Raw genomic sequence first — 21,363 nt, forward strand, 5'->3', positions numbered from 1 at the left:
GCTAAAGGCGGTCCAACAAAATATTGAGTGTGTGACTGTTTTTTTGGCCAGGCAGTGTAGTTGAGTTAAATTCCATTGACACATACATGCAGAAAATAACAGAACATAACTGAAAGTGGTATCACACACAGATAAATAATAATTTCCTGAAATGTAAGGAAATTGTACCATAATTGAATTACATTATTAATTAATTAATTATTAATTAATTACAATATTTTACTTTGAAAATAGATAATATTACTGAAAATGCTCATTCAAAAATACAAAACAATGTGAACATAAGTAGAATTTTATCATCTGATAGGGAATTTATGAAGTAGCAGGGGCGGAGGCAGTGAAAGTAATTGAAAACAGACCGTCCACATGAGGGTGCTGTGGACACTAAAAGCTTGAAGACAAACAAAAATGATCATTTCTCACAGGACAAGATTGTCTTAAGATACAGTACAACACTCTCTTTATGTAAAACTATGTAAAGTGCACATTTAGTGTAAGATAAGCAACAATATAAAGCAATTACATCCAGGTCTAAATAATATAATCTATATTGGTTGAATTTATTTATCAGCTCATACTGAAATTACACAGAAGACAAAGATAATAAATGTGTTCTGTGCTTTCTTTACTACATGTCAGAGGGGACAAATGTGCTCCATTACTTCTATCTGACAGCTGTAGTCACATGTTGCTTTGCAGAATTACAGACAAATGTGGTGTAAAATGTGATATGTACATATGTGATATGTATATACACACAAACACATATATATATATATATATTTTTTTTTTAATTATTTAAGTAAGTGAATCTGACAGTGTATTCTACCAGCAGTAATGCGTATTTAACAGTGTGACAGTGGTATTTTATAAAATTAGTCAATTAAATTTTTTTATTATACTCTTTGTTTATTTATGTATTAATCTCACAATAATTATATTCTTTTACACAAAAATGCAAGGCTTTACAAAGTGATGCTTAAAGGAAACTTTGTACTAACCATTCATTATCTTTAAAAATATGAATAAACTGGTTACATTTATGTGGACACCAGCACACAGAGAGATAAAGGGAAACAAACACATGGATCAAATCGCAAAACAAGCCTTAAAACGGGATACAATTGTTACAAGACAACTTACCAAATCAGAAGCTAAAGGAATCATCAAAAGAAACATTATAAAAAAGAATGGCAACACTGTTGGGATACAGAGAACATAGGTAGACACCTTTATAATTTACAGCAAAAAGTGGGTACAGTGAGCTGAAAGAAGCACAAAGGAGGAAAACATCTTAACAAGGCTCAGAGTGGGTCATACAAGACTCAACAAAACATTGCATCTGATAAATAAAAAGAAGAAGAAACAGTGGAACATGTTATTTTACAACACAAAAAATACTCTCGAGAAAGACAAAAATTAAAGGCAGACATCAGGAAGATTGGAGAAGAAGAAGCTTACTTTAAAACATTTAATTGAAATTGGATTGAAGAGATTATTGTGCTATTTGGGAGAAACTGAGTCATTAAAAATAATTTAGATGTATATATTTAATTAAAGGGTAATAACTCTGGTCCACACTCCACAGTACTTGGCGTTAATGCGCCTAAAAGTTGAGTGCCACCTGCCAAATATCAGAAGAGGAGCCTTATCATCATTGGTGAACATCCAGTCCGACAGGTGGCAGTATGACCGTTAGTCGTCTAGCTAACGTAATGTACGATACTCTGTTTACAAACAGAGGAAGAAAGGTAAACGTTAGCTCGGAAAAAAAACTTTATACTATTGAAGAAACTGGTCCGTTTATAGTTTTATGTATATATTATGCTGTCATCAGTTTCGAAGCGACTGTGGTAATGTAGCCGTATAAGGAAGTGTATTGCGTACCCGTCGTCTAACGTCTAAAAGCTAACCCTAATGCTAGGCTATGCTAAATGTAAAGCTGTCAATGGTAAAGCTAGATAACGCCTAGCTCACAACAGGCTAAGCTATTTTTTTCGTTAATGCTACAAAAGCTTGTTTGCCTTTCATGAAAGCTTAATGGGCGCATTTTAAAATGTTATGGGAGAATAATGACCGTGAAATCGTGTATCAGAAGTGACTGAACCTAAAGCTAGCTTCCTTAGCTAGCTGTATTAGTACAGAGTTCACTCAAATACCAGACTCAGTGTGAAGATACATACATAGAAAAAGAGGAACACCATTGACTATGTTGCTATAGCTGGAGCATTACTGCTGTCCTTAGTTAATAGGAGTCGAGACTGACTTTCATTGAAGTTGACCCTTGACAAAGCTGCAGCTACAGTAACTACTTATGGCTGCTTTGGGCTTTACTCCTGCTAGTGGGCAGGATGTTTTCAGCATTGAAACAACCGAACAGTCCAGGTCCATAACCGTTAGTGTACTCAGTGGGGAAGAGGTCAAGAAGTTCTATGAAAATGTATTAAAAGATGATGAAGATCATGATGCATCAAGGAGTACAAGCAGCAAGAAAAGTCATGACAGAGAGCATCAGAGGAAGAGAGCAAGGAGGAGAGCCAGGGCTGCAGAGAGGCAGCAGCATCAAACTGATTCTGTGGTGCAAAGAGGGAATAATGGTGATAGTGAAGGAAACCAAAGAAGAGACACAAACAGCTCAGAGAGGTCCATGGAGCTCCTGGGGCTCAGGCTGCTGCGCTGTGCCCATGAAGGGGACATCTCTAGCCTAAAAGATCTGCTATCAAAGGGGGTCGACATCAACTTTCAGGTACAATACTTAGTGCTCAGATTGATTTTAGGTAGAGGAAATAGTTTATCTGCATTTGTTTTGAATCCCAATTGTCCCCTCTCCAGGATACTTACTTCTGGACGGCGGTAATGTGTGCAAGCTGGTCGGGACAAAGAAATGCGGTGAGGCTGCTGCTGCGACACGGGGCGGCCTGGGTCGGAGTGGTTGATACACAGGGCAGGGATGCGAAGGATCTGGCACTAGAAGGTACGATGGAACTCTGAAAAAAACATTACATTTCAGTGTTTTGTGTGCAGTGAAGTTGAACTCATTCATATCTTTCTTTCCCCCCCAGCGGGCCATAGTGAGGTGATGGAGGAGTTGGAGAGCTATGGGAGAAAAACACAGAAAGACACAAAGCCCAATAGCAGGTGATCACTCTCTAAGTTTCATACACTTTAAACTATATAGAGCCAAAAATCATATTATTTTAAGTAAGCTTCTTCCTAGGGGAAACAGAACATAACCTCCTCTATAAACTAAAAATTGCAGCACTCATTTAGTTGCCAAAATTTGATCAGAATATTTCAAATATACGAAACTGTCCTTAGATTTATACATAAAATATCTAGGTAAGAAGTAGACAATGAAGCAGGAACTTGGAAGAAAGCTGTTAACATTATCATTAAAACATTTATTTGTGAAATGGTACATATCTTATTTATTCATTGGAAACCACCAGAACAACAGGGCCCCCTTGGTCTGAGGCAGGAATAAAGCATAAATAGCATAAATAATGAAATTAACATACAAGAGCCAGACGGGAAAAGGACGTTATATATATTTGGGAATTCAAAATGCTGGTAGGCTGTTAGCAAACATACCTGACGTAGATGGGGCAACAAGAGATGAACTACAAGCTCGGGAGTCAGAAACACTGCATGTCTCTGCCTGTGTATGAAGCACTTTAGATGTTTGGACAGATTGCTCGTGTTTCCGCCCTTACAAGTAAAAGTGTTGTTGCACTTGTGGCAACGAACATTGTCGTCATCGACTCTGGTGAAGTGTAACCACACATTTAAATGTTTAGTTCTCTCGGCCATCATCCCGAGCAGGACCTCTTGTGTGTGCGCGTGTGTGTGTGTGAGAGAGAGCTGCCCCTGTGCCTCGCACACAGGCTCTGGCTTCTGGATTGGGAATATGCATCACAGACGCATGTCTGCAAATTAGGCAAGTTAGAAACGATTAAATATGCAAGATAACGTTTTTGTAGCAAAAATAAACAGCAATGTATTTTCTTAATTTCTCCAGTACTGAAAGCAGAACCGATAACGTCGGAGTTTATCAATACTACGGTCTTTAATAATTCAGCCCGGGGGCCCGTTTAATACCGGGTTACCGTACCCATCCCTATTTTTTTGTTACTTATCAGCTGACACACATTTTAAAGACAAGATTTGTCCTCTTCTAGTCTATTATATTCCGAGGTAACAAAAACACAACAATGCTTATTTTCAGGTGGTTATACACAAATGAATACATTCTCATGATGATTAGATTCAATTTCTGCCAATAATAATGTCAATAAATCCCTCTAAATGTTACACACTAGAGCTTTAAGACAGACATGAACAATTGTGAACCTGTTCCTTTAACATTTGTCCCCTCACTAAAGTCTTCTCCTCCTCTGTCCTCAGTGCTGCCCAGCCTCAGTGGTGCAGTGTGTGTTGTAGCGAATACAGCGGCAGCTTGTCGTCGCATCTCTCCTCCACTCTACATCAGTTCAGTCTGCGGCGTCCATCACCCACCCCCTACTACTGCCTCCCCCCTTCCAGCAACAGCTACAAGATGATGGTCCGGAGCGGCTGGAAACCCGGGACGGGGCTGGGGCCGGAGGGAGAGGGGCCCAAACAACCAGTGCCAACTGTGCTGAAAAGAGACCAGACAGGCCTCGGGTATGGAGAGACGAAAAGAGCCAAAGTTACTCACTTCCAAGCCAGGGATCGTGACGCAGTGAAACTACCGTCCAAGGAGAAGGAGGGGAGAGGAGGAAAAGGACAGAGGAAGGAAGACAGGAGGAGAAAGGAGCAAAAAGATAAGAACTGGGAGAGAGATTTCCGTGCCTCTTTTTATCTTTGACGCCTCCTCCAGTGACTTTTCTACACTCCAAAACTCATCTAAAAGTTTCTCTAAACCAATAAACCGCTTTAATATTTTTATCTACACCTGTAAAGGTGTGTGTGTTTATCTGTGGGGAGGTGTCGTCATAATAAATACATTACCTCTACCTCAAAGCTGATATTGGGTCCATTTATGGAGTCGGTTGTGCTGCTGCAAACCGGTTGTGCAATGACAGGAAGCCAGAATTGATTGAGATCAGTTTAATTGTGATTGTGTGTACTCTGAATGACCTAATATGGTGTGTTTCCTGTTTTCCTGCTGAGACTCAAAAGGTGATGTCATACATTTTATTTACAGCCAAAGACCCATGTTGTTCTGTTGTATATGGTGGTGAAATATAAACCATAGTTAAGACGTCACACTCCTTTATTTGCGAGTCCTTATAGAGGTGAAAGATAAGCTATCTGAAGTTGTATCTGGTATTTCTTTTGAGCGACTGCAGTAATGATGTGAGAGTTCACCCTAGTTGCTGCTGCAGTTCTTGAATGTAGAATAATGTTGTGCAACCAGACAAACCAACGGTGAACTTTCCCTTTGTAGCAGCTCCAGGTAGCTTCTCACCTAATTCAACACACCTGCAAACATGTGACAGATGAGTCACATGTTTGTGCCGTTCTGGCATATCAGCATGTCAATCACTATCCATTCCTCATATTTAGCCAAGTAAAACCCTTTCATCAGTTTAGATTGTGACACTGGAAGCACTGGACTCTTTTCTCTGGTTATGTGTGATGTGGGTTTGACATTGTTCAACATTTTATTCATGTCAGCACAGCTCGCAAGCCAAAACAGAGACCTTTAACCCCTAATGACACAACATGAGGCCGGACTTTCCAAAGTCCAGGCTGAGGAACTCAGCTGACCGTCATCAGACCTCCAAGACTACTGAACTACTTTCTACCAGAGTCAGTGTCCTCTTTTAAAGCACAACTTAAAGCCTGATTCACAACTTTTTTAGATTAAACTATATCAAGGACCAAGTGGCCAGGAAATTACCTTTTTTAATCCTACGGTTGTTTTGATATACACAATATTGCATTCAACAATTTGTCTGATGAAGTTATACAAAGTTAAAATTTCCTCTGCTGTTAAAATGTTGAATCATATATTCATGTCTTGGCCTTACAACAAACATAAGCATGAACAGGCCAAACAGCCTTCTGATAAAATGATTTTCTAATAACCAAACAATGCCCTGTCTTTTTATTGGGAGAAATAATCTTACAGATATTTTTTAACAGTTTTTTGCTTCTAACAAATTAAGGGGCTTGATTATGTTCAAAGGGCCTGATTTGTACCACAGGCGCCTCATTCGATAGGTCTGACTTACAGCCTCTATACAGATTTTGTCGACAAATTTACTTGAAGAAGCACAATTCAGAGTCTATGCATCTTAAAACTTAAAGTTTTAGGAACATCACAAAGCCTGTATATGGTAATCCCAGATAGACAGTAAAGTGTTATTAAAAAACGAATGTAATTCAGTGCAATGCAACACATCGAAGTACAGCACACCATTTGAGTCATCACCTAGACGACTTCAGTAGTGAACTGAATATTTAAAGATGTGATTTTACATTTCATTACACATTACAAGTGTTTATCTTTTTATCTGTTGTCATTAGAGATTTTTCACCCATTTTCTACTTTTCTGTTTATCCCAGTTTGGTGTAAAAACATGCGCAGTTGTTGATTTAAAGCTACTACAAGTTACTTTAGCTTGGATATTCTGCATTCACTTGTGTATTAAACCAGTCACAAAACTGGGCTACAGACAGAGGAAATGGCATCCCAAAATAGAAGTGCAAAGAGATGTTATCTACAAGGATACAGCTCCAAGAGCAAGAGAACTCAACTTTCAAGTCAAGAAAATTATGTTTCAGACTTCTGATTGACAAATAATTATCATTCAAATAAAATGTTAAAGTGATAATCTTAAAGATTCTCACAAGAAGAAACTTTCATCATATGCTCTGTTTATTAGCTGACAGAAACCATCAGTTTATTGATTAACTCTGCATGAATCTATGATGACCATATCATCAATGCAGACAGGAAAATATACAGTACATTAAATATAAATTCATATGTATGTATATGTGTATATAAATACACGAATCAACATTCACTTTAATCATTTCTGTTTAGATTTAGATCAGACTACAAACGTTTAGTACAGATGAGAAGTGACAGGAGTGAACTATGCAACCCTTTCCGTTACAAACATTACAAATGTAGACGCATCTCTCTGACTGGCTAGTTGTTTGAACGTGTCACCACCTTTAGCTTGATTGGTTTTAGGGGTCCAACCAGGCCTTCAGGGTCCATCTTCAGAGGGATCTGTGAAAATGACAAATTGAGTCATTTAGAAACCTTCTCTTGAAATTTAGCTTGTCGTGTTTCTTAATGTGTTACTATGAAACCTTAATATGTGAATGTTCAAAATCACCTCGGTCTCGTTGCAGACTGAGAAGCTGTAGTTCTGCAAAACTTCCACCAAGGCCAGTTTAACCATCAGCAGAGCAAATCGCATCCCAATACAGTTCCTTGGCCCGGCCCCGAATGGCAGGTAAGAGTATGGCTGGATGTTCTGCTTGTTCTCTTTGCTAAACCTTGAAGGAAACCATAAAGCACAAACATCGCATTTAACAACTGAACACGTCAATAAGTCAGTGATAAAAAAAGACACCGTCAATATCATGTTTTGTAATTTTTTAAAGTTGCCTTGACAATTTTTACAGCGTCATCACGAAGGTGTACAGTACACACATACACGCTGTGGCAGCTACCTGTCAGGTCTGAACTCTTCGGGCTCCGGCCACAGCTCGGGGTCACGGTGCAGCGCGTAGACCGGAACCATAACAAGCATGTCCTTTGGGATGGTGATTCCCTCGACCTTGACAGTTTCTTTGGCTGCTCGTTCCAGACGTGGAGCTGGAGGGTAGAGCCTTAGGACCAAACAGCAATATTTATTTCATAATGTACGTCTTTATTTCGCTAAACATTCAGTCGAACAGCCCAATACTTTCCAGTGTGTTCTGGAAATACATTGTTGTGGTTATCATCACATTTTTGATTAGCATGCTTTAGCATCGCTCAAATGTAGATCCTGACCTGTGAAGAAAGTTGTTGATGCTCTTAAATGACGGGACTGTGAAGTCAAACCCACACTTTTACCAATGTCGGATCCCGTCGGCTGCATTCTGACGGCGATATAGCCTCTGGAGACAACGGTGAACATGCTGGGTGTGTCCGGTTTAGCCAGCGGTTAGCAATAAACGAGATTTCCTTTTCATCGTGCTGCATTGTTTACAGAAAAGGAACCTGTTTTCCTTGTGACTGACTTTAACGGGTCTTGATGATGCAGATTGGTAAAAAAGTACAAATGAAGCTTTGTCAGGTCTGTTCTCAAGAGGAGAAGAAAACTACTTTTAAAATGCTCGTTTGTTGAACCGAGGTCGGATCGATCATTTCTGATGCATTCGAGAAAGTCGGGAAATCTGAACACTGAACGGCTTTTGTGGCACAGCGTCAAGGGAAGTTATCTCGAGTTGAATTTAAGATCCAGAACGGATTGTTAGCTGTTAGCATGCAGATGTCTGTTTATAGAGATTAATAAGGAGGTAAATCATCATCAGATAGCCGCTGATGGGAGCCGGGATGTCATTACGGTGCATTAGGTTCCGCCTGCTTTTGCTCTCCACACAGACTTTGTGTTTTTTCTGCACATGCTGCAGCCTGCTGATACGTGATTGGTCAATATTACTCGGACTACAAGTGTACTACAAACTGAAAGCACTTGTCATCCCTAAAATCCACGTCCCTGCCTACAGATTCTACATTTCTATGTAGAATCTATAAATAGAGATTTAGTGCTGTCAAAATTGGCCAAAAATGACGTTCGATTATTCCTTCAAAAAAACCCACATGTGTTTGAACTATTCGAATATCTATTTTTGCACAATATGTCCACAAGAGGACATAACAACACAGCGAGAGACAAACTTACTTGCAAAGATATATCGATTTAAACAGAAACGTGCCTTTTTTTTACACCTTGCAAAATAAACAAATTAAGTAATTAGGTTACGGTAAAGCGGACATTCAGCGTTCCAAGCGAGCTGTGCTGTGACAGGTCAACATACTTACACCTGTCTGTTATGCTGGGGGTGAGAATCTCTCTGTCTGGCCAGGCCGGGACTTAAATTCTCCGACATCATTACCGCACGCCACGCGGTTCTTGTTTTAGCTCGTTTCAGCGAGACTAAAGTTAATTATTAATGTATCATAGTGACTTTGTGATGCATCCAAGGATGCTCCTTAACCAAGAGTGCGCGTGAGGACATACGAGAACTTGCAAGCTCGCAAACAGCAGCGATAGGGCTGATTTTTTTGTCACAACGAATATTAATTGTAATATTCGAATATCCGTTTTTTATTACAATTCGATTATATATTCGAATTTAGAATATTTGTTTACAGCCCAATAGAGATTACACTTTTACCAATAAAACTGCACTAAGCAGATTTTCAAGAACTTTTGGCAGCTAGCCTTCGGCTGCCTTGTTTCTGGCAGGAAATAACTGCAGACAATTTTTAATGGTGGATTTAGGATAAAAAAAGATATCTATATATTCAGTAAATCTTCTACTCCATTAGACATTTGATTCAGTGATACAACTCGAAACAAATCCTAATCTTGCTTTGGCACCAGAATGGCTGAAGCCGGCTCATTACCTCAGAGACTCATTGACCACGCTGTCCAGGTACTCCATCTGCATCAGAGCTTCATATTGGACTGGACCCTGTAGAGGGGTTACAAATAACACTTTGATTAAACACAATCAGACTTTGAAAACTAGTTTAAAGATGAAAGGAGAAAAACATGAAGACCTTATTGGGGAAAGTGGAATCTATTTCCTCTTGTAGACGCTTCATGACTTCAGGGTTTCTGGCCAAAGAGTAGGCCAAGAAAACAAGAGTGCTGGCACTCGTCTCGTAACCGGCAAACACTAACATCGTCACCTGAGAGATGATCTCATGATCAGTCAGACCTGTAAGGATGGGATGCATGAACAGGGAGGAAGATGTGCGCAGGCATCAACCTTTGGTGATAAATCATGAGGGTACATGTGTGCTTCTGTAACTGACGGCATTCTTTGATTACTTTTATTCTCCTTTTCTGTCTTGTGTTCGGCGTCAGTCTGGGTGTCGATCATATTTTGAAGGAAGTCTCCAAAAATCTGAAAGCAGCTCGGTTAGTTTTTTTCGATTTGTTAAATGATCAAAAGACTAAGATCATATCGCCTGATCTTTTTAGGAAAATGAGGTTGTTCAATTTTAACTTTTGTTCTGAGCACCTTAACTTCAGTTCATGTTGGCTTAAAGGTTGAGTTTCAAAGCTCACACTTGAAATATTAAACGTTTATCTGGTGTCTAAGATCATGTGATATGATGGAAAGTTCCTGGAAACGATACAATGATGGAAAATGTGTCCATATTGCCCACCACTAGTTGTGTGTTCTGTTCAGACCTTTTGTGAGCTCCCATTGCGTTCCTCTCTGATCTTCTCGATAAACTTTTTAAAGAACCTAGTGGAATCCTTAGAGAAGAAGGATAAACCCATCAGCTCAAAGAGAGGAAGAAGTACTGGAAAACACCCTGAGAAAGGATACAAGGAAAACATTTCAAATCAAAGTCAGCAAACATAACTATTAATGCTAAAATAAGAGGAGGTGTCATAGAAGAGCAGTTTTGTACCCTGTACAATGAAAATAAAGATGGGGATTCTGAACAGCTTGGAGGCATGGGTGATAATGGGACTTTTGGGTTTGTTAATCGTGTCCAAATCCACACTGAACGTGCAGCTCGCCATCACATCCAGACTGTAGGGGCCAAAAAAGCTGTAACACAAACATCATAAGGATCACTGGTCAGGGTCGCCGCAGCTCGATCCTAAGCCAGCTGTCATTGGGCGAGAGGCAGGTACATCCTGGACTGATCGCCAGTCAATCACAGGGCTGACACACAGAGACAGACCATTCATGCACATATTCAAACTGGGCAATTTAGAGTCACCAATCAACCTAACGAACATGTCTTTAATTTTATTTTCCATTTTCCCAACAACATAACCACTTTACATTACGAAATGCAAAAAAAACAAACTTTGTTTGTTGCCCATTTTTATACAACATCCCCCAAAATACCTAAAGTTTTTGTTTAAAACCAAAATGAGAAAGACAAACAAACAAATCAAAATGTAAACATAAATACACACATTTGTACAAACAAATAGATGTGTCACAGCTGTCTATAGTCAATCCACAATGTAGTTAGGTCAGAAGTATTATAGCTTAAAGTGATAATCTCAAAGATTTTCATGTAAATAAATGTGTGTTAAGTCACTATCTATTGTTGAATGAGCTAACAAAATGCTGATTGAGCCTATGGCCCACTGATGAAAGCCTTTGCATTCGCAGTATTACAGACTGGGTGTCTGTTGCGACTTCTGCGAAAAAAATCACAAGCGGCGCCCAGTTAGTGACGCGTTTTCCATCACCCAGCAGTGGTTGGTCTGCCAGAGAGGGTAGGTGGAGCTAAGCGGCTGCTTTTCCGCTCTCTGCAAGTGTTGCGAGTAAACAGTAATCTACTATGGCTGAACAAACAAAGAAAAGATGGATGACTACAGATACAACTTCAAAAATAAGTGAAAATCCAAAGAAAAAGAGACAAATTAGACGCTCAGATGAAGGCAAACAGTCTAAAAAGGAAAGTGACCGTCAGCCAGGAAGAGTTACAACCGGAGCCAACCGTGGACGTCTGGTTAAATCGGGAAGTGTACTCCCTCAATTACTGTATAACGCCAGTAGACTTAGACTCAACTTTATTGATCCCTTTGGGATGACTCCCTCTGGGAAATTCAGTCTCCAGCAGCTTATACAGTACAATACAATAGAAAAGAATCAGCACACAGAGGGTAAAAAATAAAGATCAAAATATATATATCTATCGATATATATATATATATAAAAAGTACAAAATTAGATAACAAAATATATAAAATATACACTCTTAGAAAATATACAAGTAAACAGTGGGTAATTGACCTGGTATTTAGTTCGATTAAACTAAATTAGGTTATTGCACTGTGGTGAGAGATTATTGCACATTGACAGATTTTTATTGCACATATGACCCTTTGAGAAATAAATAAATATTACTATTGAATAAAAGAAGATAACTACTATTAACAGTAGTTGGCGCCCAAGAAAAACGAAACATAAATCTTAGATTGTCCGTTTAAATTTTGCAAATCTCATAAAATCAGTATGTACTGTTTGTTCTTTTTTGGTCTCAGATTTGTTGAGTGATCTTACTGAGCTTTAAAAGAGGAGGATTTGTCGGAATATGTGTCAAAGTTTTAAGGAAGGATTTTCAGTAAAATCTTGAAAATCTAATAAAAATTCTTATCATTCATTTCTTAAAGGAATAATTAATCATTTTTATATCACTCTCATGTCTTGGTGGTAGAAGCAAGAGCCAGCAGTCGGTTAGCTTAGCTTAGCACAAATACTGGAAACAAAGGGTTATTGCTAGCCTGGCCTCCTTAAAAGACAACACTTATTAAGACGATTGTTGTTGTCTTGTGGCTGACAAAACCATGCTTTGTAAGTTTTAAGAACCATATACAGTTTATCATGGTGTTACTCACTCTTTTACAGTAATTACTTCTTCATTGTGCGCCTTGGGCTGCAGGCTGGCTTTCAGTTTGTTGGAATGATGTTTCATGATGCTAAACATCTGAGACAAAAGAAAAGTGCAAAATGAACACAAAAACAACAATGATGACGTTTGTGTTGAGAAAAATTAGGACAAACAACAACTATTACCTCTTTTTGTCGGCCGGAGGTGAAAAAGGGAGTGAGGATGTTTCGAACTCGCCTCCATGGACCATCTTCAAGAATACTTACCGAGTCATAGATGTCCCCGTTTAGACGAAGGTTCTGAAGAGGCACAGTGGTCAGCATGCATGTTTATTTACAAATGAACCATTTGTGGTAATTATGCGTTTGTGCATCTACTATGTTCAAGTTCAGGGTTTAAAGCGGGATATTCTACAGTTTTTCGCTGGTTATGAAACAGACTGAAATTAATTCTGATTACTCTATATGACCTACAAGAGCGAACCAGACCATCAGCAACAAGATTTACTATTTCTATATAGTTATTTTTAATGCCTGAAACCGCTGGTGGGGGGGTAGGCTTTGGGTGACAAGTGGGCGCCACTTTATTGTACTGAAGGCTCCAGGATTTTTCTTTGAGTCTCAATATACTATTATATTATTTCCATTTTAGCACTAATTAGCTTTTGCATGCCAAATCTGTTAGCTTATTATGCTAGGGGTAATGCTTGCTAGCATGCTAACATTAAAGTCGAGGTGAAATGTAAAATGTCATTTTAATCCTTTTAGATCACATCCCCGGTAATTTTATGCATCTATTTGACAATATAGGCCAAAAAAAATACAGAAAATCCATTTCTTCGTATTCTTATATCAAAATCCGATAATTTCTTCTTCCTCTAAAAAAAAAATCCTGTGTGCTTACGTAAGTTAGCACCAAACAATTTCAACCAATCAATCTGCAACATTTAGCCACAGAGCACCAAGAACGCTCGGTCAGTTAGCTAGCTACTGCGCTGTGGAGAACGTCTGTTCTCCACAACGCCCACTTCTCAACGATCAAATCAAATCCCTCCAATGATATGTCCCGCGTGCACGTCCCGTTTCACTCGGAAATACGTCACGATACGAAAGCTAGATACTCTCAAAATGCCGTTTCAGCTCAACTTTAACACAACACAACCTCTTCTAACAATATACCATAGGACCATAGAAAAAGACCAATCCAAAAAATGTATTGTGGAGTTGAATATGAGCATTACAGCCTCACGCGCCCCTGAGCATACATAGGTTTTAACTGTCATTTTAAGGGGAGTCAATATTTGAATGACTTCATGTGAACAAATCGTGATAGTTTCAGCATAAACATTCACTATTTTTATAAAGGGAAAAAAGTTGACTTTTTTTAAAATTTTTATTGCAAACTACCTTTAATTTGAAAACTGGACTAACTATTCAAAGCACAATATATAAGCAGCTCTAATGGATGAACAAAGGATCTTCTGTCAGTGTCTCTTGTGTCTCTGTGTTTTCTCACCCGTCGGTTGGTAAAGTAAGTGAAGCACTCCTTCACCAGGATGGTTTTCAACATTTCAGGCTCCATCACAACCAGCATGGGCTTCTTGAACTCAAAAGCACTGGACATTGAGACAGTATATTCATCATTATATCCATCCCTCCATTAGCTGAAGCGCTTGTCCTCAGAGGATCTCGGAAATATTAGAATTAATATTGCCAGCCATTGACACTAGTAATGACACAAGCAACCAAGTGAGAGCTTCAAGGGTCAAAGCATCATACTTTATCAACAGACAGGTTTCAGATGTTCTTCTGTTTGCACTTTAAACAGCTTTGTAGACTCACCCCCACAACCTCCCATACGTCTTCGCAGCCTCGTTGTCATCCAAGTAGTAAACCTTGAAACAAAGATAAAAGACACATTACTTATACTTCTTATAAAAACATCGTCTGTGTCTTTAAATCTAAAAACATATAGAAATAAGTCTTTTAAATGTAAACATACTGGGTTGTGCCTGCCAACAGAGCCAAGATACATCAGCGGCTTGATAAAAGGGATCCCCAGCTTCTCAAATACCCCAAAACTGCTGTAGCCGTACCTGCACGGAACAGAAAACATTCGGTTAGTCATGCTTTATGTGTACGACACTCAGCAATAAGCTATAAACTGCCTTCATTTAAGTGACCAGTTTCACCTGAAGTACAAACATTTTGAATAAAATCCGTCTCTTATCCTTACATGACAAATAAGCAGATAAATGTGACGAGCAGAATCCATGTTTCGTAAGAGAAAAAGGGAAGGAAGCCCATGGCTGCTTCTTGCTCCTCAGAGTCGTAGAGCTCAGCTAAACTGAACTGATCTCAGCAACATTCAGGAGGAGTGGACTGTTCTCACTGTGTTACACAACAACCGGGGACTCTTGCCAACGCCTGGGCAGCTTGAAAGGACAACAATACAAGTGCAACACCCATGGTTATATGTCTGGACATGTGTTTGAGTGAGTGAAGTGCGGCTCAATAACATTAAAATAAGACATTATTATTATTATTAAATGAGCATGTATTAGATATAACTTATTTGAACTTTGTGTGCATTTCTTCTTTCGCAACACAAGCAATATAATCATTTAGATCGCAAAACTGCAGCGTCACAAGTGATAGAGCTAATAAAGCATGATAATAATAAATGCTTCTCAGACTCTTTCTGTTGATGATTAACATAGCGTCGCCGGCTGCCATTGGTTCACCTCCCACACACTTACTCACGCAACAGGTTTGTGCAGCAAGGAAATAAAAAGCCTGCTGTGGTGACTTGGGGCTTTAGTGGAACCTGTGCCGCCACTGACAGAGGAGGGAAGCCTGCAGAGATGGGTTACCTGTTCTTCTTCTCCGCCGAGACATGGACCCTCCTGGTTGCTCTCGTTACACTGTTAGCTGTGTAAGTGTGTCCCGGATACTTTGAAGTGTTTGTGTGTGTTGGTGTGATAAAAATCTTTTCTCATACCTCTGTTTGTTTGTATGCACAGGTTTACAATGTGGCCGTACAGCACATTCAAGAAAATGGGAGTCTCCGGGCCCACACCCATCCCTTTTTTCGGCACAATGCTGGCATATAGAAAGGTTGGTAAATGTAAATTTTGAAGCTTAACACCACAAATTTACACCTAAGTGTACCTGCTTAATCAGGTAAATATTGGTACAAAAGAACACCTGAAAAAGTGGGAACATAAAAAAGTCTGTTTCTGGTTTAGTGTAGGTCTTTTCTGGCCTTTGTGCGTGTGAACTACGCCTCCTGACAATTGAATGACCCTGTGGTTACAGTATGTATGACAGAGTTCAAAGATCTCATAGGGACTTTTTTGTCATTCATCACATGAGCTACACAGCTTTACAGCAGTGTTCCAACAGTCTCTGCCTGGGTTTGGACATTCTTTAAAGTGAAGATAAAGGGATACCTGAGTGACTGGTTTTGTAGATCAAAAGATTTACCAAATTAACATGCAGCAATTAGCTCATGTTTCCTTCAGCATGTAATGCTTTTAGTGTTGGGGGCTTACATATTTTAATGCCAAAAATATCCATTAATTTAAATTCAAATGATGAAAGGTTGTTCATTATCTGTATATTATTATTCTTGGATCTAGGGATTCACCAACTTTGACTACGACTGCTACAAGAAATACGGGAAAACATGGGGGTAAGTCTGCATGTCGTGTATGTGTTTCTGCATGCTGTATATCTGATCTCCTCTTACAGTGCTCTATAGAAAAGTAACTATCTTTTTTAATCTATTTATTCATATTGTGTTCGATATTTTCAGCATTTACGACGGCCGTCAGCCCGTGCTGTGTATCACAGATCCATCCATGATCAAAACTGTTCTGATAAAGGAGTGTTACTCTCTCTTCACCAACCGCAGAGTACGCACACACACCATATGACACATTCAGTCTCTCATTGTGATTGCTGCTTCCTAGCTGAACTCTCCCTTTCTCACGCTATTACAGAACTTCTACCTGAACGGGCCCCTGTACGATGCCGTGTCCATCGCTGAGGATGACCAGTGGAAGAGGATCCGCAGTGTCCTGTCTCCTTCCTTCACCTCAGGGAGACTGAAGGAGGTAAAAGCCTATTCTGCTCTGGACCTCCTCTGTGCTTAATAACCTGTTGAACATAATGTTGTCAACCAAGGCCTGCGTTGTAACACAACAAGATTCTCTCTGCAGCAACGGCTGGTGACTCCTTAAAATTCTAAACAATTTCTTTATCCCCTTTATCGTCAGGATGTCTGGAATATAGACTGTATTTAAGTAGTAGACTTTGCCGCTGTTCGTTTGTGGACTACCATTATGAAGCTATGAGGAGGCTGGATACCCAAAAGGCCAGTTCAGTGGCTGGAGTTACCTGAGGTGACTCCTAACAGACAGCTAGCGACACCCACATGTCCCTTAAAGCCACCACCCCCTTATCACGCATAACTTTAAGCCTTATCATAATGTAAATAGATGAGTCGTACAACCGTGCTGGCTTTAACTGTTGTTATGAATGTGGACTGTAGCTATAGAGACCAAAATCTTTTTGCACCAGTCTGTAAACAAGTTTATTTCTGCTGTAAAGTTGGACATTTAAAGCTCCTGAGAGGAATTTTCAGTTTGTGTCGATTTGGCGCCCCCTGTGGACAAGGAAGTACCTATTATATCTTCTTGTCCTGTACGCGTGTAAGTGTTTTTTAGTAAAAAATGTCATCCTGCTTTTAACGTTTTTTACATTGTCCACGCTGTGGACAATGTAAAAAAAAAGAAGCTGTTTCGCCTTCGTGCTGTCAGTCTGACACCGACCCCACGGCAGCAGTTTTAGGCACTCAAATATATATAGAAGTAATCCGTCTGGTCTCACTTGCTTTTAGAGTTCATATAGATGCATCAGTATTCATTTCAGTCTGTTTCAACTCACCAAACAACTCTTTAAAAAGCTTTAAATATGGTGTTCAAGTGGGATTAACACACTTTTGGAGCCTCAAGTGGCCATTTGAGGAACTGCTGTTTTTGGCACCTCTGTATTGGCTTAATTTTTCCACCTGGCTGGTTGAACCACAGATCTAGATACATCATTTTTCTGTGTATTACATTCTCTGGTATTTCATTAAGCCTGTCATGTAACTGTCTTTGTGTTTCTCAGATGTTTGACATAATGAAGCACCACTCTGCTAACCTGATCAGCGGCATGAAAAAGAAGGCAGACAAGAACGAGCCCTTAGAGCTGAAGGAGTAAGAGCACTTTATATTCCAACATGTTTCATTCATGCAAAGTTATTTCATACAATGTTATACGTTACCTCTTTTTAAGAATAGAAGGAAGAGGATATCTCTGATGCATTTGTTTGCTCTTTAGGTTCTTTGGACCCTACAGCATGGATGTAGTCACCAGCACAGCCTTCAGTGTAGACATCGACTCGCTCAACAACCCCTCAGACCCCTTCGTCACTAACATCAAGAAGATGCTGAAGTTTGACCTCCTCAGCCCTCTCTTCCTCACTGTTGGTACAGAATTTTTTTTAAATTTTGCCCTTCACCTGGCCGGTAAACTGAAAGTATCTGTGCTAGATAACAGACTTCACTGTCTGTCCTGTGTTTTGATAACTGTTGCTTTCTGCTTAATTCCAGCTTTCTTCCCCTTTATGGGTCCGATACTTCAGAGGTTTGAGTTTTCCTTTTTCCCTTCATCTGTCACGGACTTCTTCTACTCTGCGCTGCAGAAGATCAAGTCTAATCGAGAGGCCACCAAGCAAAAGGTACAGCTGTGTGTGCATGTGTGTGTGTTTAGTGTGCATCAGCAGAATTGTATACATCATCAAAGCTGTTCTCATGTGTGTCCTTTTAGACTCGAGTGGATTTCCTTCAGCTGATGATTGACTCTCAGAAAAACAATGACCCCAGTGGAGCAGTACATGAGAAAGGTAGCACACATACATAGACATACAGTATCTACACACATATGAAAGCTCAAATTAAAGTAACACTGAATCTGTGTGCTGCCTCCCCAGGTTTGAATGATCATGAGATCCTCTCCCAGGCAATGATTTTCCTCTTCGCTGGCTATGAGACAAGCAGCAGCTCTCTCACTTTCTTGGCTCACAATCTGGCGACAAACCCTCATGTCATGAAAAAACTGCAGCAGGAGATCGACTCCACCTTCCCTGGCAAGGTGTGTTGGGAGTGGGGAGAGGAAAGTGTTTGAGGAAGCAGGAAGGTCTCAAAATGACAATTCACCCTGTGGACTCGACACTCGTACAGCATACGACATCGTCTGTCCTTAAACTCCAGACTCATATTTCTGATATATTTTGACCATATAAAGTTAACAAGCGTCTTTACACACCCAGCAGGCAGTTTCTGGGTCATAAGCAGCAACTTGAAACAGAGATTAAGCTACTTGTTTAATGTTGAGGAGTTAAATCAACAGATCAACTTGCTTGACAGGCAAGTCTGGACAAGTGGCCATTGAGATTTGGGAGGCGCACAGACAGTCCAGGGGCTGCAGCCTTCGAATGCCATATCTGAAGGCCGATTGTATCACAGCGGCGTGTCGAAGGCTGTCCCAATTTGAAGGCTCCTTGTGTCTTCCTTTTCTCAAGCCGCGAAGGATCCATCGGGTGCTTCCTTCGCGGCCCGGTCATTGTTCAAATAATAGTTTGACATCTTGGGAAATATGCTCCATCCAGTAGGTGGGTTAGCTTAGCTTAGCATTAAAACTAGAAACTGTCAAACGGCAACTTGTATTTATATTTTGGTTTTGTGCGGTCAAGATATAAAGAATTAGAACATTTGAGGTGCTTTGGGAAGATTTTGTCAACAGGCACAGCCAGCCTAGCTGTTAGCCAAGTCTACTCACCCTTTATGCTAAGCTAAGCTAACAGGCTGGTGGTATCCTCTGATTTAACCCTTTAAAGAGAGTCTGTGTGTAAATGTACTTCCCCTTCAACCATCACTGTCCCTTTCAGCTCGTGTTCTTTGATATATATGTTATGTATGTATGATATATATTTGTGTTTATATTGTACATGTGTGTCTGTGGTTTGTGTAGGCTCCAGTGGAGTACCAGGCTCTGATGCAGATGGAGTATCTAGACAGCGTCATCAATGAGTCCCTCCGGTTGTACCCCATTGCTCCACGTTTGGAGCGTGTTGCCAAGGCGTCAATGGAGATAAACGGCCTTGTAATTCCGAAAGGTATGATTGTCATGGTACCCACATGGCCCCTGCACCGGGACCCTGAGCTGTGGCCCGAACCGGAGGAGTTTAAACCTGAGAGGTACAGAGATAAACACCTTCAGTGATTACCCTAGCCCTGCAGGCCGTTGCTGAAATCCTGTTATTACTAATATTTTTGTGTACCTGCAGGTTCAGCAAGGAAAACAAGGAGACCATTGATCCGTACACCTACATGCCTTTCGGGGCCGGGCCGAGGAACTGTATTGGGATGCGATTTGCTCTGGTGATGATGAAACTAGCATTGGTGGAGGTCCTGCAGAGGTACAGCTTCACTGTGTGCAAGGAGACCGAGGTGAGAGCACAGATGACTCTTTACTCTGCTTATTGTTGCTTTTTTAATTGAGTAAATCTGTCCCGTACACGGTGCCAGTTTGATAGTGATAACAAGGGTTATATAATGTCAAAGACATTGATAAGCTGCCCGTTGCGTAAGGTTTCTACCCTTTGTGATAGTGCCAGTTGTTTGCAGACGGAAAAAACAAGGCTGTGTTTTTAATGTCTTGTTGACTTTGATGATGCTCATTTACTCTTCACATGTAATTTCCTGCCAGATCCCGATTGAGATGGACATCCAGGGTCTGCTGATGCCAAAACGTCCGATCAAACTGAAGCTGGAGCCACGACCCGAAGTCGCAGGCTAAAAAAACAAGATGAAAGAAAATCATTTATTATTTTATTTCTTGTTTTATACAGACTCATTGTGAATAAATACCATGTCCATTCTCAGTAGTGGAAACTAACAAAGTGCATTTACTCAAATACTGTATTTAGTATAATTTAAGCTAGTTGTACTTTACCTTTGTGTTTCCATTTTGTGGTACTTTATAGGACTTCACTACAATTAAAAAGGAAATATTGTAGTTTTTATTCCTCTAAATTACCTTTAGGTATTACATACTTCGCAAAATCAAACCAACACTTCAATATGTAAACAACAAATAAATCAAAAAGATTATTTTTTGGATGTATAATAGATAAGATAAAACTTGTAACGCCTGTGTTAACAATAAAGGAGAGTTTGGATCTTTCTCATGCACACTGTCATTCTTATACATCGTGTGATCACTTTTAGAGCAGCTTGCAGACGCTACATAGCATGTAGGATGATTAATGGTAAATGGACTGCACTTATACAGCGTCTTTCTATCATCTGACCACACGGGGCGATTTTTCACTACCTGTCAGCATTCACCCTTTCACACACACATATCTAGTGCCATGCAAGGTCACTAATTAGCTAATCATTCACTGAGCTTCACACGCTGTAGGCTATGCCTCCAGGAGCAATTAAGAGTTCAGTGTGTTGCCCAAGGATACTTCCACATGTAGACTGGAGGAGCTGGGGTTTGAACCCTGCCTCTGAGCCACAGTCATGGAAGTATAACTATAATTAAGAGAGAATAGTGAAAGTACTTGTGCGGAAAAATGTTATGCTATATTATGCTTTTCTATTCCATTATACAACATATTAATTAAAACTGTAAGATTATTATTATCATGCA

General features: G+C 39.9%; 3 protein-coding genes across 4 annotated transcripts; 2 read left to right on the top strand and 1 right to left on the bottom strand.

The window, feature by feature from the left end:
• The first annotated feature begins 1,690 nt into the window (after positions 1-1,690).
• On the top strand, positions 1,691-6,032 carry gpank1 (G patch domain and ankyrin repeats 1). Its single transcript, XM_069665187.1, has 4 exons — positions 1,691-2,746; positions 2,833-2,974; positions 3,063-3,138; positions 4,405-6,032. Exons 1-4 carry the CDS (start codon positions 2,315-2,317, stop codon positions 4,844-4,846), a joined length of 1,092 nt encoding a protein of 363 aa, XP_069521288.1. The 5' UTR covers positions 1,691-2,314; the 3' UTR covers positions 4,847-6,032.
• An 815-nt stretch (positions 6,033-6,847) lies between these two features.
• LOC138594183 (cytochrome P450 3A27-like) lies at positions 6,848-14,947 on the bottom strand. Of its 2 annotated transcripts, XM_069665184.1 has the most exons (15): positions 14,831-14,947; positions 14,597-14,690; positions 14,437-14,489; positions 14,111-14,210; positions 12,781-12,894; positions 12,603-12,691; positions 11,774-11,824; positions 10,649-10,791; positions 10,422-10,549; positions 10,056-10,131; positions 9,782-9,942; positions 9,626-9,693; positions 7,678-7,836; positions 7,338-7,500; positions 6,848-7,228 (listed from the first exon to the last, which is right to left on the bottom strand). In XM_069665184.1, the coding sequence occupies exons 1-15, from the start codon at positions 14,899-14,901 to the stop codon at positions 7,145-7,147; spliced, it is 1,554 nt and encodes a 517-aa protein (XP_069521285.1). In that variant the 5' UTR covers positions 14,902-14,947; the 3' UTR covers positions 6,848-7,144. The 2 variants fall into 2 exon arrangements, with proteins under 2 accessions (XP_069521285.1, XP_069521286.1); XM_069665185.1 differs by lacking the exon at positions 11,774-11,824.
• Positions 14,948-15,427: 480 nt separating this feature from the next.
• Positions 15,428-20,889, top strand: LOC138594184 (cytochrome P450 3A40-like). The gene is made up of 13 exons (XM_069665186.1): positions 15,428-15,529; positions 15,618-15,711; positions 16,236-16,288; positions 16,412-16,511; positions 16,599-16,712; positions 17,770-17,858; positions 17,983-18,131; positions 18,255-18,382; positions 18,472-18,547; positions 18,635-18,795; positions 19,675-19,901; positions 19,991-20,153; positions 20,413-20,889. The coding sequence occupies exons 1-13, from the start codon at positions 15,459-15,461 to the stop codon at positions 20,500-20,502; spliced, it is 1,515 nt and encodes a 504-aa protein (XP_069521287.1). The 5' UTR covers positions 15,428-15,458; the 3' UTR covers positions 20,503-20,889.
• The last annotated feature ends 474 nt before the right edge of the window (positions 20,890-21,363 follow it).

This window comes from Semicossyphus pulcher, unplaced genomic scaffold, assembly GCF_022749685.1.
Source record: "Semicossyphus pulcher isolate SPU_LCO1_2020_fin unplaced genomic scaffold, fSemPul1.0.p SCAF_17, whole genome shotgun sequence".
In the NCBI taxonomy this organism is placed as follows: domain Eukaryota; kingdom Metazoa; phylum Chordata; class Actinopteri; order Labriformes; family Labridae; genus Semicossyphus; species Semicossyphus pulcher.

Bases quoted from the DNA above. Each gene is read 5' to 3' on its own strand.
- gpank1 (XM_069665187.1), top strand. From the start codon at position 2,315: ATGGCTGCTTTGGGCTTTACTCCTGCTAGTGGGCAGGATGTTTTCAGC. The intron at 2,747-2,832 runs GTACAATACTTA...TCCCCTCTCCAG, and splicing joins GGGTCGACATCAACTTTCAG to GATACTTACTTCTGGACGGC. The intron at 2,975-3,062 runs GTACGATGGAAC...TTTCCCCCCCAG, and splicing joins GAAGGATCTGGCACTAGAAG to CGGGCCATAGTGAGGTGATG.
- LOC138594184 (XM_069665186.1), top strand. From the start codon at position 15,459: ATGGGTTACCTGTTCTTCTTCTCCGCCGAGACATGGACCCTCCTGGTT. The intron at 15,712-16,235 runs GTTGGTAAATGT...TCTTGGATCTAG, and splicing joins CAATGCTGGCATATAGAAAG to GGATTCACCAACTTTGACTA. The intron at 19,902-19,990 runs GTACAGAGATAA...GTGTACCTGCAG, and splicing joins GAGGAGTTTAAACCTGAGAG to GTTCAGCAAGGAAAACAAGG.
- LOC138594183 (XM_069665184.1), bottom strand. From the start codon at position 14,901: ATGGGCTTCCTTCCCTTTTTCTCTTACGAAACATGGATTCTGCTCGTC. The intron at 12,692-12,780 runs GTAATAGTTGTT...CTTTTGTCTCAG, and splicing joins CCTCCGGCCGACAAAAAGAG to ATGTTTAGCATCATGAAACA. The intron at 9,943-10,055 runs GTAATCAAAGAA...CCATCCTTACAG, and splicing joins GACAGAAAAGGAGAATAAAA to GTCTGACTGATCATGAGATC.